At 42.1% G+C, this 20,693-nt stretch overlaps 1 protein-coding gene across 2 annotated transcripts in view; it reads right to left on the bottom strand.

Moving 5' to 3' along the window:
- LOC144769598 (sodium- and chloride-dependent GABA transporter 2-like) overlaps positions 1-20,693 on the bottom strand; it is a 762,140-nt gene that overhangs the window by 79,120 nt on the left and 662,327 nt on the right. For both annotated transcript variants that reach the window (XR_013598730.1, XM_078653757.1), the window contains exon 10: positions 17,067-17,179. Coding sequence is in view for 1 of the 2 variants with exons in the window: in XM_078653757.1 (XP_078509883.1) it covers positions 17,067-17,179 (113 nt within the window). In the remaining variant the exon portion in view is untranslated. The remainder of the gene's footprint in view (positions 1-17,066; positions 17,180-20,693) is intronic.

The following is a 20,693-nucleotide window of genomic DNA, read 5'->3' as shown; positions in this document are numbered from 1 at the left end:
TACCATTCGGTAATTTGCTATTACCTACATCTAGGCCCAAGTGTTCAAGTCCTGATCAGGCCCAGCCATCACCCAGTGAGACATAATGACAAAGAAGGGTCCAAATGTAGGGTAATATCGGCAGACATGTCATAGACCTTCTAGAAATGATCCTACAATAACATTTCAAGTCAATTATACTTTCAACTTTGATAAATGATGTTACCTTGGAGAAATTCTATAAAAAAAAATTTACAAATAAAGTAAAATTGGTACAATCTGAAATTCCGAACAAATGGTAAGCGTATGCACAGGATCGATTGGTTAAATATACTGTGCCTACATGTGCGAGGCAAAATACCGTTGAGCTATTCTGGAAACAAAGAAAGATTGATTCACTAGAACGTGCAGGAGGAGATGCTCTTCAGGAAGAGGCCTACTTTCCAGCCCAAGCATCTGCTCCTTTGGAATCAGAGACCTGGTGATAGACATTATCCTCTCAGGGACTATACGTCCACCTCCTTAAATGCAGCAGCCACATCTCGTAATAGAAGGTGACAAAGGGAAAGTCAGAAGCAGGAAATAAGTAAAACATTGATTCGGGTGCGGTTGCATCCTAGACACAAACCATATCAAGCAAAACAGGCTATGGATGAAAAATGGACCACCAATGTCCAGGAATATGAGTTTAAGACTTTCATACAAGGGAGAGCAGGATTTCCTTTAGATTTTGATGAGTTAATGGAGAGTTATAATTTGGCAACCATGTTTAAACTCCTGTTTGCGGAAGATAAGTAATACCGTACCCTGTGCGCAGAATGAAAACAATAGAACCAGTTTAGATTACTCAATGACTATCATACCCTTGATAGACTTGTAATTCACTACACCATGGAGGGCCATAAACAAATCTTGAATTAAAAAAACATTTCTCCCTGGTGAGACCACTTAATGTCATTAAAAGAAAAAGTGAACCTTCACCCATAAGTGAAGTTCTTGAATTCAGTAAGGAAAATCCAACCTACTATCTACATGCTCCTTGGTCTAAATAAAATGAGTCTAATTTGCAAATGATTGCCCTGACATAAAGGAACACCTCAGTGAATGGTATACATAGACAAAAGGGATACTCAAGATAGAACAATTGACCCCTGCTGATCTTGACCAAATGGTCTCCATGATTCTACCCTACGATCTATAGAGAAAGTCTCTAGTCTAGCCAACACTGACAGTTAAATAGACCAAAGTAACTTCATCATGCGAATGTGAGGAGGATACCGGTAGGCTTCCTGATAATTAAGTTGACTATCGACTTACTACGGTTTTAACAGACTTTGGTCTCAGAAAAGCAATGGATTGGGCTAAGTTGTTGAGCTTTAAATAAGAAAAAACTGAATCGGTCCATGTTTTCTACAGTAGACTACAAAAGATATTCACTGCCCATAGTGGAATGGATGCCACTACAGAAGGAGCCGTACAGGCCTTAGTTAATTTTTTGTCCAAGGACTCCAGGGCCCATCAAAACTCAGTCCATACCCTGGTGGGTGGTGAAACCACTAACATAAATTCTATTTGTAGCCTAATAATATGCAGTGAAATTAGATAAGGATGAGCAAATGAAGAATAAAATACATAACAAATTAAATGGAAGAGTATTAGTGTGACAACTACAGAGAGGCAGGGGCCAAAAGAAAGGTGGCCGAAGGCGAGGTGAAGGCAGAGGTAGAGGGTACTTTGCACCACTTGGCCCTTATCAAAGTACTGGTACATGCCAAAATTGTGGGGGACCCCAATCACTGCATCTTTGAATGTCCCAAATTACAGAGCAACAGAGGTGTCTCTGTTAGTAGATGGAGAGGCTCTGGTTCCCATCACACTATGGACATTCCACAAGATGCAGTCAGAACTAAGAAACCTAAGGGTCAAATTATGATGGTGGAACAATCGCCATTGCCGGGCCGGCAGTGGAGATCGTTCCGCCAACACATTGAGATTTACCCACCGCCATATTAGGATGGCGGTGGGTATCGCAGCAGACGGTGGCAATTGTGACGATTGCCTGGCTGGTGGAGCAGGGCCACTAATATGGTGGCTGTGCCTAGCAGGCACCGTCCGCCATATTAGGATATGTGTGGCTAGGCACCTTTCCATGGCGGCATCGGGCTGGTGGGGATTGGGTTTGGGGGTCTGTTGCGGGCCCCCCCTTGTTGGGGGGGGTGTCACTGCACTGGGGGCACTGAGTCTTGCCTGCCACGTTGTGCATGGAAATGCACAACATGCGTTTTTCAACACTGCGCGTGCTGCAGGCAGCAGCACCGTCTGCAATGTTAAAACGCTGGATGCAGCCGCCACTGTGGCAGTCGCATCCTTATTTGGTGTGCGGGATCGCCGCCTTACATTGGGTCGGTCCTGCTACGGCTAGGATGGCAGGCGGACTAAAGTTCGCCTGCCATCCTAATGACCCCCTTAGGGCCACCCAGAGACAAATACATTACTTTGATGACTATTCCTGTAGAGTCAAGGGGACCCTTTGTCAAAGTCCAGGTTCAAGGAAGAAGGGTGAAGTTACTGATTGACACAGGTGCCACTAAGTCATCCATCCCAAAATACGCTCTTCCATCAGCACCACTCTCGGTACAAACAAATACTTCATTGGGATTTTCTAATACTACTATCACCAGCCCAATTAGTAAGTCCCTGACATATCCCTTAGGTTCTACTCCTGATACCCATTCCTTTGTAATAACGGATACATGTACTTTGAATTTTCTGGGTATGTAGCTATTGAAAAATTGCACACCACTATTAAATGTACCCAAAGAGTGTCTATTTGGAATGTAATGAAGTGTTCCCCCTGTCTTCTATTTCTCAAATTGACCATTGTTATGCCACTAAGGATATCCTCACCAATTTACAACAAATTCTCCAAGATAAAGGGAATCCCCAAGTATAGGCACTTGGGAAAAATTATGTTGGTCGAATGGCTATAGCCCTGGCACCAATAGATGTCAATCCAAATGTACCTCTACCCAGAGTTCCACAGTACAACATGTCCAGAAAAGGATAATTGGGGTTAAAGACAATGGTGGCTGATCTCTCAGCTGATAAAGTCATTAGGGAAATATAAGGAATCTCCTGTAATAGCCCCATTCTTCCTATTCTAAAGAAAAGTAATGACTCTAGTAAGCTTGACACCTGGAGGCTGGTAGTTGACCTCAGGGAAATTAACAAAATTGTTGTATGATGCTTTCCAGTTGTCCCTAATATAAATCCCATCCTCGCAACTGTTCCGCCCACAACTGCATACTTATTTAAAGAACGCTTTTTTTTCCATTTCCCTTTCATGATGTCTCCCAATAACTGTTCTCTTTGGTGTTTCAAGGCTGTTCCTATTATTTCCTGCAGAGTCCCTAAGTATTTACTGAATCCCCTTCTCAAACATTGAAAACATATATAATTTTTTTCCTCAATAAAGACACCACTTTGGTTCAATATAGTGACAATATTTTGTTCCGTAGCTTGATAAAAAAATGTTTATTGGTGGCACAGTGAATTTACTGAACTTTTTGCATGACCAGGGCCACAAAATATCACCTTCGAAACTACAATTTGCCGAACAGGGGGAGGCCTATATAGGACACCTTCTGTCAAAGGTGAAATGCAAGATTCGCCCTGAAAGAATGCATGCTACTTTGCAAATTCCACCGTCCACTACACAGCAATAGGTGCTTTCATTTCTTGGTATGGTGGGATATTGTAGACAATTGATACCTAATTTCTCAGTCAAAACCCTTGCAAGCTCTTACATGCAAAGATGTCTCTGACCCAATCCCATGGGGGAAAAATAATTTTAGCATGACATAACATAGACTCGCACATTATGAACTGAGACTGTTAACACCTTATATTGTTTTACATCGCTGTAATGTATTGTCTTCAGCAACAATACTTCCCACCCCATGTCAGTATGTACGGATACCCCATATTTGTATACTAGTTACTGAAGAAGCCCTAAAAGTCAGAATAGACTGATAGAGATGGGGACTTATGGGTGGATAGATCATGTTTTAAGTTTCCAGATGGAAAAAAAAACAGCCACATACGCCATCGCCACACTGATAACCATTGTTGAGACATGTAAGATAAAGGAATTGTCTGCACAAGCGGCAGAAATAATTGCACTCAGCCAGAGTATGTGATTTAAGTGTTGGGCTAACAGTAAATATCTATACTGACAGCAAGTACGCTTTTGGAGTGTTTTTCCATCACTTATGCTAAGAAAGACGTTTCCTCATGTCACAGGGACAAAATAACATGGCACCTTGATTGTTGAACTTCTAAAAGATGTATCCTTGCCAAAGAAAGTGTCAATAATCTAATGTAGTGCACACTGGAAAATTGTAGATGATGCGGTTAAGCAAATGTGTTTGCTGATGCCAATGCTAAAAAATGCTGCTCTACAACCTACCTCATTGATGTAGGTTTCATATTTTCTAAACAAATCACAGAAAACAGCGGATACAATGACATAAAAAGATAGCAGAGTGGAGCCATTTTGGCAGAGAAGGGGAAGGGGAAGTGGGATAAGACTTGGGAGTTGATAAATGGGTTTTGACAGGACCCAGATGAAAGGACAAAGTTAACTGAGTCTGTGGTTCAGCCCCTGGCATACAGTATACATCGATGCACACATTTAGGAAGGGACGCCATGGGCCCATGGTATACACCATACATCTACCCAGACATTTAGGATGTGACGCCACATTGTTTTCTACATGGTGAAGTAATGGTGAATTTAGGAAGGCAGCTGAGAGGGTTTGAAAAACATGTATGACTTGTGCCCAACATAGGGGTCAATTAGGATGGCGGACGGCGATCCGTCCGCCATCCTTGCCCGTCCGCCACCTATTTCCCCCGCCATATTACAATGGCGGGGGGGACCGTGGCGGAAAAGCTCATATATGGTGGCGGTGTCTATCAGACACCGCCAGCCATATTAGGATGTGCTGGGGGATATGCACTTCGGTGGCGGCAATGCCGACACGAAAAGGCATACGGTCCTTGCATTGGGGGCCCGTTCCATTGTATGTGCTGGAGGTTCTCTGGATAGAATCTTATGCGACTAAAAAGAGTAATACGTCTAAGGTATTAAAATGTTTTGGCTGCCCTTTTTGCTTTCTTCAGACATTTGGTCACACTTCTTTAATAAGGTGATGGAACTTGTGACAACAGCATTGGCCATAAAATGCACATTTCATTTTGTCTACAACCCAAAGGTGTCAGGCCGAGTGGAGAAGAGAACTGGCATTCTGAAACCCAAAATGGCAAAGATATGCACTAAACGTACACTGACTTTAGTGGTTTTCTCTGCCCCTATCACTCACGAGCATGAGCAGCAACCTGAACTCCTTTCATTTGCTGAGTCCTTATAAAATTGTCACTGGACGATTAATGCCAGTTTTGGGGGCGCCACAGTACACTGAATTTATCTAATGGCCTAATGAAAGACTATTGCATAGAGCATCTTAAAACTGTGCAAACTGTGCACCAGCAGGTGAAGCTCATGTTACCCACACCTATGACGGAAGCCCGTCTCAAAATTGCCCAGTTGAGTGGGAGATGGTAAAGAACTGTCAATGAAACTACTGCTTAGACCCCAGGTGGAAGGACTTCGTCCAAGTCCTGTTGGCGACCAACACAGAAGTGAATTGGGCTGTTTACAAGTACTGGATCCATGACTCACATGTGAAAAGGGCTCCTCCAGCAACTAGTCAAAAACAGCCTAGTGAGCAAGCAGATAAGCTCAGATATAATTTGCAACCAAGAGTGCCTTCTAAATCCATCCAATTGTACTAAAGTACTGGGTTTAGATCCCCAGAAGTACTGATGTCCTCTGGGGTCATAATGACACTGAAGATGATCTGCTACATCCTGTTGACCGTTCTGCTATCTGCGGCTCAAGGAAATATGAGACTCATGAAAAATTATTTGGTAAACATGTCGCCTGCTACCCCGCTTACCCAACAGAATCCTTATGGACTGCTTGAACCGCCACCAAATCGATTTGCCATGGCCTATGGGGGAATCTGCCATCGCCACTATAAACTGATTAATATGGGTCAAGGTTACCCAGGGTTTAAGCAAAATGTATTCTGTAATAATTAATGTTATCTTGACAGAATTTTCACTCAAACAAGTAGTGGTAACTAAAGTGATGTGGTTCTACTCCACTTGTTGTGATATATCTCAAACATACAACGCAGTGTATTACCTAAGCTGTTCAGGTAGTAGACAGCATTGCTAAACCACAGGGTATTGGGCTAGTGTATACGAAGGTTGCAGTTTATCAGGCAGTTCTCCGTCATTAGTTTACAGGATACCTGGCTGGTTGATTGAAGTCTATCCCTGGAGGGTTATAAAGCCTTTTATGTCCCAACAACACCATCAATACATGGCAGAGCCAGCGGTGGCTTCGTTTATAGCATTGGCAATGCCCTGTAAGATACAGATAGTCCCCTATACCAACAAAAATCTTCAAGCAATCATTTTGAAAAGGGTAAAGAACATCTTGGGAATTATTAACTTTTATAACTCTCTGGCTCAAGAGGGGGGGTGTTAAATTGCTCAGCTATGAGTCCTCCTACGGAAGATGCGTGGCTCTGTCGCAAATAATCTGATGGTAATGGGAGACTTTAATATACACCCCTGTGGTTATCCAGCAGTTGTCTGTATGGGGGAGTTGGGGTGCGCAAAGATGTGGGGTTTTCATTTTGAGCATACGGCACAGGGAAATGCCCTGAGCAGTTTGCTGGCATCCTTTGACTTGATCCCCGCAATGACAGTTTTTCACCCACAAAGAAACAGTGTGTACCTTCGTTTATAAGGAGGCACAAGGGCTTATATAGCCATTTATTAAGGTTTGCAATTATTGAAAGTGTTTTTAGTGATCATAATCCAGTTTGTGCATTCCTGGGAGGGGGTGGTTGTTGAGTCAAAATAGGATTCAGGTAGTGGGTAGAATGAGACCTACCGATGATAGACATAGAATAAAGTGGACACAGATTGACTCTGACCTATTTTATAGTGAGGTGAAAACTTTATGTGCTACTGAGATTGCCTCCTTCATATCCCCTGATACCCGTCCCCAGGGTGTTCTTAGGGCTTTTGATGATATTACTACCAAAGTAGGGACCCTGTTCAGCGCTCCTCAACATAAATCTCTGCCCTCCGAACCTCGATGGTTTGATGCTTCTTGCTCTAAGGCTGCTAGACTGCTCAAAGAAGCCTTAAAGATCACACCGAGAGACCAACCTTTAATTAGTGCCCGACGCCGCTTATATAAGCAGGCTCTGGATTTGAGAAAGAGAGAATTGAAGGAGGAAACCTGGCGTGAATTACTAGAGCCCAGTAATCTAGCTAGCAGTTCCAGATTTTGGAGAATTGTTAATCACCCACTTTTTGAGAAGCTACATGAGGGAGCAATAGGGTACTAACATAACCGAGAGCAATTGGGTGTCTCATTTTACGTCTATTTTTAAGGGTGGGCGGAATCCTGGCATATCCAGAGAAAGGGGAATCTTATTTGCCCCAATATCAATTGAGTTGAAGGAGGTAGAGTTGGGCATCCAAGGGCTGGCTAGCAATAAAGTGCCAGGACCGGATGGTATACCGTCGGACCTCTTTAAGTCCAACCCCCAGCTTTGGGCCCCAGTACTGGTGGGCGTGATTAACACTGCGGCCCCATAGTCGGGTGCCCAGAGTCCTGGGGTACGTCCATGATTGTGCCGGTTTTCAAGAAGGGGGATCGAAATAGCACTTTGTGCTGTAGACCAATCTCCCTTCTTGATTCTGTGGTCAAGGTCGTTGGTGGGGTACTACTTAGAAGATTAGCCTCATGGGCGGAGCAAAATACGATAATCTCAGACATTCAGTATGGGTTCCGCTCGGGACATTCCACCATATCCCAATGTCTTAATTTATACCTGATCCAGGGTAAACACACAATTGCCCACCAGGGCACCCTTTACATGGCCTCCATGGATTTATTCTCCGCTTTTGACTGCGTCAACCGGGGGAAATTGCAGCAATCCATGAGGGCCATGGAGGTAGAGGATAACCTGGTTGGTTTTCTTGAGGACATGCATAGGGATACTAGGGCCAATGTTAGATACGGCAACGACCTCCGGGTATCTAGGGATTTTAATATAGAGAGGGGTGTCCGGCAGGGCTGCATTTTGGCCCCGTTTTTATTCAACCTTTACATTAACGACCTATACTAGATGTTGGTAACAACAGGGGGCGATTTCCCATATGTAGGTAGCCGGGGTCTGCCCGTCCTGCTTTATGCGGACGACGCGGTCCTTATTGCTAGAACTGCAAAGGGTTTGCAGACCTTGCTTGATTCATTTCGAAGTTTTATGGAGAACCGTGATCTTTTATTCAATAACTCCAAATCATACATTATGTTGGTCGGGTCCCGCCCTAAGAAAGTATATCCTTTTAAAGTAGGCATTGACAGGGTGCCCCTGACAATGACATTTTCTTACTTGGGCGTGTTGATGGATGATAAACTTAACTGGGGGCCGCTCATTCAGAGAACTAAAGGGGAGGTTATACGGGCCAACACAGCAATCTTCAACTTTGCCACCAAAATGGGCAGGCGCCCCGTGGCGGCAATGTTGAAGTTATATTGGGCGAAAAGTGTGGCAATTGCCAGTTATGGAAGTGGCCTATGGGGCTATACCTCAACTGATGTCATACAGGTGGTGGAGAATAACTTCCTAAAACGCCTCCTTGGAGTGCCTAGGGGTACTTCCAATTTGGCGGTTCACGAAGAGGTCAGGCTGCCATATATCAGTGATTATTTGGCTATGCATCCCTTGTTGCTCTGGCTCAACTGTTGGCTGAATGGTGAGTTAGCCCTTAACCACCTGATTTTAAGGGATATTTTGAGTCTGGATTTCATGCTATGAATCCCATGGTTGAAATATATAAAGAATTGTTTTGAGGAGTTAGGGCGACCTGATTTATTTTTAAAACCTGATCTCATTACAATGGAGGATGTGGATTATATTAAGAAGACCTTTATGATGACAAAGAACATTGCGCGAGACCACAGCGAACTGGGGAAACAAAGCGTTCGCAAATATGTGATGCTAAAAACAATCCCAACTTTGGAAACATTTTTTCTGTGGCCATTGTCTACCCATGATCGTTTTTTATTGATCAGGTTTCGTTTTGATTTTTTTCATTTGCTTTTAGCGGTTCCAAAGGGGAGTTGCAGAGGACAAGTGCTGGCACCCTGTGGCTGCGACGGAGTGTCTCCACAGGACCTGCTGCACTTTGTGTTTTCATGCTTTTTACACTGTTCCCCGTAGATATTTTTTAACTTCATTATTAAAGAAATTACATTTTAATCAGGTTCACCCTGCTCTTTTCTATTTACAATTGTTAAAACCTGACTGTATCCCTTTTGTAGTAGGTTTTTTAAAATCGGCCCTGCAATCTAGATTATGTATGGAGCACTGAATGTCATCCTTTTTCTTATCATCCTTTGCCTCATGAGTCTGTATTTTGCACATTTTCTGTTTGGCCTGTATCTATTTTTAAATATGGCATTGGGTACTATGATTTAACTTTATTGTACTGTAACTGGTTTTTCTATTATCCTTTTAATGGAATCTCTGTACTTTTTAAATGATTGCATTGTGATGTGAAACTTTCATGGTTTTATCTCTAAAACGAAATAAAGTATTTTGAATGAATGACTTCATTTTGGCCCAGAAGGGTGGAGCAAGAGCTTTCATTGGGGATACCCGTATAGTGGGAATAAGGAACATAGAGGGAAACATAACTGCAGCTATAGCTGCCATCACAGACAATCTTTAAGGCCTAGTGAAATGGTATTGGAGCTTAAATTGGGGTAACTCGGGATGGGTCATTAAGGATATCTGTACAAAGTGGGATGATTATATCCTGGACAGCTATGGCGTTTCACGTTATTCAAATCCAGATGCACACCCATACTACCATGTGGGAATAGTGTAGACATGTTCCACAAATTAGTAAGTGATGACTTATATAATCATGTCAAACACGAAACTAAACATTACTCAGGATTAAAGGACAGTTTGAGCATTAATGAAAGGAAAGCACTCAAAGATCTTAGTCTATTGCCCAATGTTACCATCAAAGAAGCTGACAAGGGTGGTAACATTGTGGTAATGAATACATCTGACTATAATGCAGAAATCATGTCACAGTTGGAAGATCACACCTATTATGAAAAACTCACCGGGAATCCAATTGGACCTCTTATACTCACGATTAACACACAACTAAGGGATTGGCTCAGTGCTGGGCTGATAAGTCAGGAAGAATACTTATATTTAAAAGTGGACATGCCCAGATTCCCTTGCATTTACACATTACCAAAGATCCATAAAAATGCACAAAGACCACTAAGGAGACCTATAATCTCCAGCATAGGGGGTCCGACAGAGAAACTTTCTCAATATGTTGACACATTTCTACAACCCCTAGTACGTAATTTACCAGCTTACATAAGAGATACCAAACATATCCTTAGTATCCTTTCAGATGTGACATGGGAGAACAATATGATATTGGCAACTCTGGATGTCACATCCTTATATACTAACATTAGAACTGACCTGGGCATTTTGGCAGTAAGGAAACTTCTCAGTAGGAGACCAGCGTCTCAGTGGCCTCACACTGAAATGATCATCAGTATGATCGAACTAATTTTGAACAATGTTTTTCTCTTCGAATCAAGATGGTATCGACAAAAACAGGGCGTACCGTGGGCTCCAGATTTTCTCCCTCCTATGCAAACCTTTTCATGGGGGGTTTGAGGAGGGGTGGATCTGGGGCCCTGGTGGCGCCCCCTGGAATGCATCAATCGTTACATCGACGATTGTCTTATGATATGGTCGGGTGATATGGACAAGCTCACACAATTCTGTAATACCTCAATTCTAATACAATGGGGATTCAATTTACCTATACTTTAAGCACAGACACAATCGAATTTTTAGATTTTACACTTTTTATTGATGATGGAAAAATACAGAGCAAATTATATCGCAAACCAACATCCTGTAATGCGGTATTGCACGCTGGCAGTTCCCACCCTAAACATCAAATAGAATCTATTCCATTTGGGGAACTAACCCGTGCTAGAAGAAACTGTAGTAAAGATAATGATTTTCTGAGATGTAGAAACAACATGAAACGGAGATTTAAGGCAAGGGGTTACAGCACTCATATAATCACTGAGGCTGAACGCAAAATCACTACCTTTGTAAGAAATGACACACTGAAAGAGAAAACTGTCAGGAGTGGTCAATCAGCTCAAATCAGAATGATCACCAATTACAATCATGCGGCGTTTAGACTTAGAGAAAGCATGAAAAAACATTGGAAGTTACTTAGTAACGACAAAACATTGTCTAAATACATTTCGAATCACTCTCAAATTACATATAGACAATAGAAAAACATCAAATCCCTAATCAGTCCCAGCTACCCTAGAATGGTAGACAGGTCGCAGGATTGGCTCACGCAAAGATGCGTAGGTTTCTTTAGATGTGGATGTTGCAAAATATGCCCATTGGCTATGAACAAAACCACGAGATTCCACAACCATATGGGTAAGGAATTCAGATCAGACAAATGATGAATTGTAATAGTCGTTTTGTGATCTATATGATCAAATGTAAATGTGATATCTTTTACATTGGAAGCACTATTAGACCGTTAAAAGATGGGATCTATGAGCATTTAAATAACCCTGGGCTTAAAACTACGCTAACGAAGCATGCAAAGTTTGTACTAATTCTTACTTTGCAAATTGCACGTAGCGTAACATCTAAATCAACAATATTCTCAGATGCTTTGAAAAAGCAATTTTACATGCTTAACAGCATATAACCAATTCACAAAAATAAACTTTTACAATGAAAACATTAGGCAATGAGAGAGCTGATGATTTTGTGGTCCCCCCTAACCTAGGGGGAGCACCAGGCAGATGCCTTGAACACAAAGAGCATAAACAAAAAGCACATTTTGTTGAACTTCAGTGGTGGTCCCATCATTTTAGGACCACCCCAAGCACAGTTATTGGCAAAAAAACAATCCCAACCAAAGGCCCTGCAAAGCATTATGGGACGAGATTAGCAGTGCGCAGTGAATATTATAGTATCCAATATCAAAATAATTCTACAAAGAGCTGCAGTTCACCTAGTTGTTACTAGATGTCCCTCACGAGTCAAATGCAAAGCATTGAAATTATTCTTACATCAAGCTGCAGTTCCACAAGTCGTTACTAGATGTCCCTCATGAGTCAAATGCAAAACCATTGAAACCCTTTCATCAAGCATTTGCATTTGACTCGTGAGGGAACTCTAGTAACCACCAGTTGAACTGCAGCTCTTTGTAGAATTGTTTTGATATTGTATACTATATAATATTCACTGCCCACTGCTAATCTCATCCCATAATGCTTTGCAGGGCCTTTGGTTGGGAATGCTTTTTTGCCAATAACTGTGTTTGGGTTTGTCCTAAGAGGATGGGACCACAACTAAATCGTTCAATAAGATGTGCTTTTTTGTTTTCAAGGCATCTGTTTGGTACTCTCCCTAGGTTATGGAGGATCCCAAAATCATCACATCTCCCACTGCTTGCTAATTTTTCAGTTTCACCATTGTGAAAGTACTATATGCACTTTAGCATATAAAGATAGAGATATTTATTTTATCATATGTGGTTCTTTACAGGGAGCTATTTGCAATTATTTTGCAATTTTTTCACAGAACAGACAAGTACACAATGCCATCAGCTACGCAAACTACACGTGAAGCTACTTGTAGTGCTGCTACGCAAACTACGCCCAGGCTTATATTTAAGGGCTATCAGGCACAATGACACGAGATATGTAACAGCATCACATATTAACACATGCAAAGCCCAAGATTCCAATAAAACGATTGGATTTTGCGGCATAGATCAGATAAAAAGAGATCCAAGAGGTGGTAATCAAGAATTACTTCTTAGACGTAAGGAAGCACTCTGGATTCTCAAAATGCAGGCAGTTGAGCATGGGATGAACTCTGACCACGAATTACACTACTTTCTAGGTGATTGAAGGGATCTGATCTCACCTCTGGGACACGTACATTTTGATCCATAGGATTGACGCATATATAGACTGTAGGACTCTGGGTAAATGTGAATAATACTAGTGGCTGAAATAATTATTTATGGCAACTAGGACCTTACCGAGGCTTTTCCTCATGACACATTGAACTGCTGAATTCATATCTAATTCTTAATGTATAAATCTAACAGATTGGTCAATATTTTATTGATCATAATACGAGATGTATGTTATACTGCTGACTTGAAAGTGATTGATATTAGACCATATGGATCAATCGGTAGGATGACATTCAGAAGAGTAGCCCTCCAATCATAATAGAGTCGTCATGTCTGTTTTATCACTGTAATTTATAACAATGTATTTGTGAGTATATACCTATGTATGTAACTTATGATTATACAAAACCTATATCCTCTGTCACTACATGTACTAATTTTCTGATCTATTTGGTATTTGGAAATATTATTCACTCCTGACCGCTCTCTCGCACTTGTCCTCCCTTAATTTCTCCCTAAATCAGAATGCTGCATGTTTTTTGCACCACGTATATAGATACACATATCAATCATTAATTCTCAATTTCTTCGACCTACTCACGACATTGTTACTTTGCTTGTATAATATCGTTCTACATATGGATGTTCCCGACAAAATACGATATGATATTTCTATAATAGATAAATATATCCACTAACTAACTAGAATCTCGAATAACAAGAATAGTTTTTAACAAGATTACGAGAGAGTCTTCGAACTTTCAATACGCGACTCTACCAATATGGCGCCCATGTGGAGATATTCACTAAGGCGGTTGGTGCGTTCTAGTAGTCCATACGGGATCAGCCCTTAGACCTTATTACTTCCTACTTCCGGTAAGGGTCTTCCATAGACAGAATCGCGGATATGGCGAGAGGACATCCCACCGTGCGAAAATCATAAGGTAGGACTAACCTAACCACTTGTTCTCTGCTTTTCCGTATAGCGTGGTAGTAGGCGCATATATAGATCGTAACTTCGGTCTCTGCTTTTCCTCTTTTATAGCATCGTTCGCTCGGACAAATTGATCCATCTGGGATGACACTTACTGATGCTTCCAGCCCTTAATATATTGTCAATAAATAGCGACAGACACAGATAAGGAGGGTAAGCTATTTAGATATCATGACCCATTCACGGTGGTGGGGGTGCGTCCTTAAATTACACTGAGTTCAATAATCCACCCAATGTATCGCAAAGACCATATATTGAACGCATGGTGGATGGAAATAATATGACTCGCTGGGTGAGTGGTCGTTTTTTGAACATTCGCTTTATATTTTACCCTTAGCTTCACGCTTGGACATACTACATTTTATACCCAGCCATGATTAGGCTGGGACGGAATTAGAACCAGTCAGAAGGTATGTCCCGCACCACATGATATTTATAAGCTGCTTGAAAGAATTGTAAGATAATTGCTATAATAGTCTGTAACTTTTAATATGATTATTACAGGCTTATTGTCAATCATCTATACTCGCAAGGTAGGCCTGGGATTTTCCCAGTAGCCATCTATAAATAGCGAGCACATATAGAGGTGTTTTTCAATGTCACTACTCACTCGTATCAAACAGGATTGTTAAGAAATTAAAAATAAAACAAAAAGATATCACCTCCCCACACCACCCATTCACTCACCGGGTTCCTATGCCCCCTCTTGATCCAACTATATGGCCTTTGAATTCCAATACAACGGCTTTGAATGGACGATGTAGTTCTTTTCTATCCCTCACTCTTGGCACGTCCATACACCACCTACATTTGGTGTCTGAATTGATCTTTTCGGGGCATGTTGCCCATGCTATTGGTGAACATGCTTTGTCTCTTTTGTATTTTGGGAATATTGAATAGAGGGGAGACTATATAATGTGTTCTCTGTACCCCCTTTTATTCCCAGCCCTGAAGAAGTCGTGGGTATTCCCAGTACGACGAAACACGTATTGGCGTGAACCATGTGAAGATATCACACATTAAAGACCTTTAGAACAATCTATTGTGCTATTATTACGATATATTTGTACATGCAAACTGTATATTAATTTTTCCTATTGGTGTGCTAGTGATATATAGAAGTCATTAAGGATATAGTTATGATTTATTCACTAATGCTAACCTTTTCTACTTTTTTATCCTCATCAATATGCTATGAACATGTATACCCCTTTGCTACCCAGAGAAAGGGTAATGGCTTCTCTATCAGTGCCAAATGGCTGGAGAGAACAATGTTGGGAATTTGCATTGAAGGAACGGGTGATGATGCAAATAGAGATATAAAATAATACAGATGTTAATGAGATCATTAGAGCAAATTGAACAAATGTTGAACATTAGTTAAAAATGGGGGAATTGAGAAAGAACACTTTTACCTTCAGTTCTCTTAGCATACTTGGCTTCCATTTTATATCACTGTGCCATCCATTTTGTATCAACGCTTAAAAATGCTTGAATTTTGTACAATGCAACTGCTTGGGAAGGGTATAGATTTCCAAGAAATGTTTGTTTACTGCTAGAGCTCTTAAGAAATGACTCATATGTACCCAAGATGCAGGTATTAGTTTCACTCATGCCCACTTCTGTTAAAATACAGTCAGCATGTCTAGTTTTTGCCCCAATGTCTAATTTTAAAGTGAATCAGATTTTCCATTGATAAACTATGCAATCAAGAATCTATAAGTGCGTTGCTGTTGTGCAACATGAGTAGAGAACATTTTGGAACTGGTCTTTCTGTGTCTCTCAGCTCAAACTTTAATAAATTCTCTTCACAACTGTACACTAATTCTGAGCTTACAACAGTTACAGAAACTGAGCTTCATCAATAGATTTATTTTTATTTTATTGAATTTGGTATGTTGAGAATGACTCTGTTGTATCCACACTTTTACTGCCCCTTTTTCTTTTTAAAAAAAGGTAATTTTCCTGACTGCTCTAACTGTGATAGTTAATATACGGGTGTTTTCTGTTATGCTAGGAGCAAATGTCTCCTAAGAATACTAGTACCGATGAAGACCTACAAAAACTACTCTCCCATACTGTGAGGTCAAACAACAAAGCATTGACAGCTGGTTACTAAGGAGTGTAGCTTTTTAAAGTCTTGGAGGAGCATAAATACGAGCAAGAAAAAAAACTAGTTTTTGAAAGGATTAACAATATTACGTAGGAGTGAGATAATGTCTAAGCAAATCTTCCTTGAACAATATCTACTGTACATAAGTCATTTGAAGTATTGTTAGACTGTCTGATACACTCATTCCATTTACAAATCAATAAATACATTTTTTCTTAATGATTAGCTGACACAATTAGTAGGTGTTGTGCTTTTTCAACTACTATTGCAGCTGGATGGTCCACTGACGTATAATGTGTATGCTTTTGTACAATACCATCACTGAAGAGTGCAAAGTTTTCTTTGCCCATCACAGCATTAAAAGCCATCTTGTTGTTGATACTGCTCCATCAGAAATTTGTATAGGCATTTTTGTTTGTATACAACATAAAGCATACACATAATTCTCTAGTAGAACATCAATTGATAATAGAGGTTATAATATTTTACTCCAATAACGCAAGAGGGCAAATTGATTTTTTCCATCAGAAAACTAGATGATATACTCCATCAGTATGTGGACTGGAGCAGTGCATGAATCATTTTTAGAGTGGCTCTACTAAAAGCCTGATTTTATACAACAAAAAAAAAATCAATGACCACGCTGCTTGGGGGTGCTGCAGGACCTCCATCATTCTAAGTTTTAGCTCCAAAGCTCGGAGGATAAATGGTGTGCCTATTTTATGGTCGATATCCATGTGCTTCGAGACATAGAAGTGAAACCTAGATTAGTCTGCTGTCTTCTCATTGGTGCAAAGAACTCACCTCGCTATCCAATCCGAGGAGAATAATCATCAGAAAAAAGAGACAGGCCCAAAGTGGTGCGCAAGGCATCAGAGAGACGGCTTGTGGATATGCAATGAAAGCCAGGCCAGGACCTGCAACAAAAAGCAAAATTAACGATTAGATCACTGTAGTAAATAGACTGACTATGATCATTTCAGTGGCATAGCAAGTGAGCTGTTAGACCTGTCACCCTTAGGGTGGTCTTCACCCAAACAGTTAGTTAGTTTACCCATATTTCTGTTGCTGAAATTCATTTTGTTGGCCTTCGGACTCTGTGCACTTTACCACTGCTAACCAATGCTACAGTGCTTGTGCTTACTCCCTTAACCATGATGTGATTGGCTTACACCTGATTGGCATATCTCATTTCCGTACATGTCTCTTGTATAGTGGTATACCTTTTCAGCTTATTTCAGCTTATACTTGGAGGTATTTATTAAACTGTGCGATTACTTAAAATCTTTACAGTATAAAACACAAAGAACATCACCCCCCCCCCCATGTGCCCCTCTCCCAGTAAAACCATATGTACAACTTTAAAATAGAATAATGGCTAGTTTTGCCCCTTTTTTGTCCAATCAAAGTTCTATTAGAAGAAGGAAAGTTTGTGTCTGTTCCTTAGCTTCACGCCAATTAGAGTCTTGGGAAAGTGTGGAGGTTTGACATGAACGTTTTCACTGCGCATCACCAAGGATGGGTTCTTCGTTGGACCCTTGTCCGACCCTGGTATAGTTTCTGGGTCCAGTTGTTCCAGTTAATTAGCGGGAGTTCCCTAAGTTAGCTGTAGACTGACACTCGTTTGTGCTCCAGGTGGTGCTCCTTACACAGTGTCGAGACTCTTAGGATCTATGGCCTTTTGATGGAGGTCGAGTGCCATTTTGACTTGGTGGGTGAACTTACCGACCCTGGCTAATAGGCAGGTCGTAGTTTCTGAGAAGCACCAGTCCGAGGCCTCTCTGCAGGTTCTATGGCCTAGATTCCGTAAAGCCGGGCGCAGCAAACGATGACGATCGCTGGCCAACTTTGGACAGCAACATAGCAGGTGTAACCATGACTCTCTGCGGTAGTTGCATAATCGACAGGCGGTGGCACCGTCCGTTCGTGCCCTTTTTGGATTAAAGTCCGTGATCATGAGAGCCAGGAGGCGCAGATACAGGATTTTCTTTCTCGCATGAGTTGTTAGTGAGTCTCGCAGGTATGGTTGGGGTTTCCCGAGAGTATAAGACTTATCCAGGGCCAACGTTAATGGGTTGTGCCGTAGCGATAGAAGATCAAGCTCGAACGAGATGGACTCGACTTGACGCTTTACGGCTTGTGCCCAGGCTGAGTATGGTATTTCATTGAGGTGCAAGCTCTTACCCTCAATTTTCAATAGATCAATGCCTTGTGCCAGCTTAGAGTGCCATGGAGAGCCCACTTCACCAAATGTAGATTTTAAGAAATGCTTTAGGGTGTTTTCGGGCGCTTTCAGTACTCTGATGTAGTATTTTATCAGGTCCCCCAGTAATGCCAACTCCGGTCGATTCAGGCCTATTTCTAGCCTTAGCCTGTTATTCCTAGCCTGTCTAGGGGCCTGTAGCACCAACTTGTATGCTTTCGCCTGGGCCGCATTGACCACTTTCTCGAATGCACCTGGGTAGGCAATGTGGCCATACGTAATGGAGGGAATCAGTTTTGCCCTGAGTACTGTCAACATTGGTTCTGCTGAGGGGCTGACCAAGCGATAGCTTAGGCGTCTTAAAAACAGAATTGTTTTATCTATTCTTGGTTTTAGCTCCTTTAGATGTTTAGCTGCAGTGGCCCTCTCTGACACCCAAACTCCCAGATAGTTATAGGATGGGACAGTAGCGATTAAGTTCTCCCCCAGGATCCATGTTGCTTCTTTTTTTCGCCGATATTTGCCAAAGATTACTATCTTGGTCTTACTAACGTTTATCCGTAGGTCATTTTCTTTGTTGTACGTCGCCAGGCTATTTAAAGCTCTATGAAGTCCCACCCTGGTGTGGTCCATGACCACTGTGTCATCAGCGCACTGGAGCGATCCCAGGACCAGCTTCCCCAATCTTGGCGGTACTAAGTTGGCGTCTTTCAGGGCTTGCCCCATGTCAGCTGTATACAGGTTAAAAAGTAGGCGGGCCAGAACGCACCCCTGCTTAAGTCCAGAGTTGGTCTCGATTCTTGCTGTTGTAATCGTTGGACTTAATTTCACCTGGACCCATGTCCCCTCATAGAGTGCTTTTATAGCTTTTAGCAGGACTTGTGGAAGCCCCCAGGTCTCAAGTTTTGCCCATAGTCGGCTTCTGATCACTCGATCGAAGGCCGTAGAATAGTCTATAAAACAACAAAACAGTGGCAGCTTATCCCTCGTACTGGCCTTCTTCGCCAGGTAGGAGAGCGCTACGATGTTGTCTAGAGTGGAACTGTTGGCCCGGAAGCCAGTCTGTGTGGGCGGGAGAATGCCATTTTTGTCCACCCAGGCCTCCAGGTCCCTTAAAAGAAGACGGGCGTAAACCTTGGCTTCTATATCTAAAAGGGCTATAAGCCTGTAGTTGGCCGGGTTCGAGTGATCACCCTTCTTGTAAATGGGAAATAGGACTGAGCCTTTCCAGGAAGTTGGCAGGGTCGCAGTAGCAAATGAATGATTAAATAGAGGAGTAAGTGTTGTTGCAAAGAAGGCTGAGGCAGTTTTAAAAACCTGGGCAGGGATTCCATTTGGGCCAGGAGGTCCATCGGTTCTGGTTGCCTTAACCGCATGCGTGCGGGCGGAATTCCGCTCGTACGCGGAGTTTTGCGAAACCGCATTTTACGAGACGAGCTGGGCTCGTCATCAGCGTAGCAGGAGGCTACCTCATGACGAGCCCAGCTCGTCATCAGCGTGGAAGGGGTTAATGTACTTTAAAACCTCCTCCTCTGTGTACTTTGCATGACGACTCGGTCTTGGAGCTACAGACGGCAAGCTTTGAGTTTTGATGGTTGCGGCAGCCGCCTTGGACCACTCTAGGCTTCCAGGGTTAGCCCGGTTTGGCTCACAGGTGTAGAGCCGCTTTGCATACTGTTCCCACACATTCCCTGCGACACTGTTTTCCTTATGCACTCCGCTAGAAGTCAGGCTGTTGATGAAGCGCCATAGCTTGCGGTTATCTTTTTCTTTAATTAAAGAGAACACTGTGAGCCAGTTTTGTTCTGCGCGCTGCCTTTTCAACTCCCAGACTTTCTTTTTATAGTTGGCTCGTAGGGCGGAGGTGGAAACCCTCCCTTGCAGATATTCGCCCTTCTTTTTTGTTGCCCTGATTGCCATGTTAAGTGAGCGCTTGCTCTGTGTTAAACTCCGCGATTTTAATTGTCTTGGCCTGGTGTTATTTTGGCGGTGTCTTAGTTGGTTGGTGTTACCCAAGCACTTCATTAAATCCTTGGTCAGTGTTTCCCAGAAGTGTGTGATGTTCTCTATATCTTGTGACCTGAATTCAGCCTCCCTACTGGCTACAAAATCAGTCAGTCTGTGGCCAAGATTGGACCTCCATTTGATTCTTTCTAGAACTAGATGATGTTCTTCGCCTGTGGTTACTCCGATTGTTACCTGAGAGTCCACCTGTTCCCGTGCCAGGT

The sequence above is a fragment of the Lissotriton helveticus genome, chromosome 1_1, assembly GCF_964261635.1.
Source record: "Lissotriton helveticus chromosome 1_1, aLisHel1.1, whole genome shotgun sequence".
Taxonomy (NCBI): Eukaryota; Metazoa; Chordata; class Amphibia; order Caudata; family Salamandridae; genus Lissotriton; species Lissotriton helveticus.
This window is presented reverse-complemented; position numbering and strand designations above follow the sequence as displayed.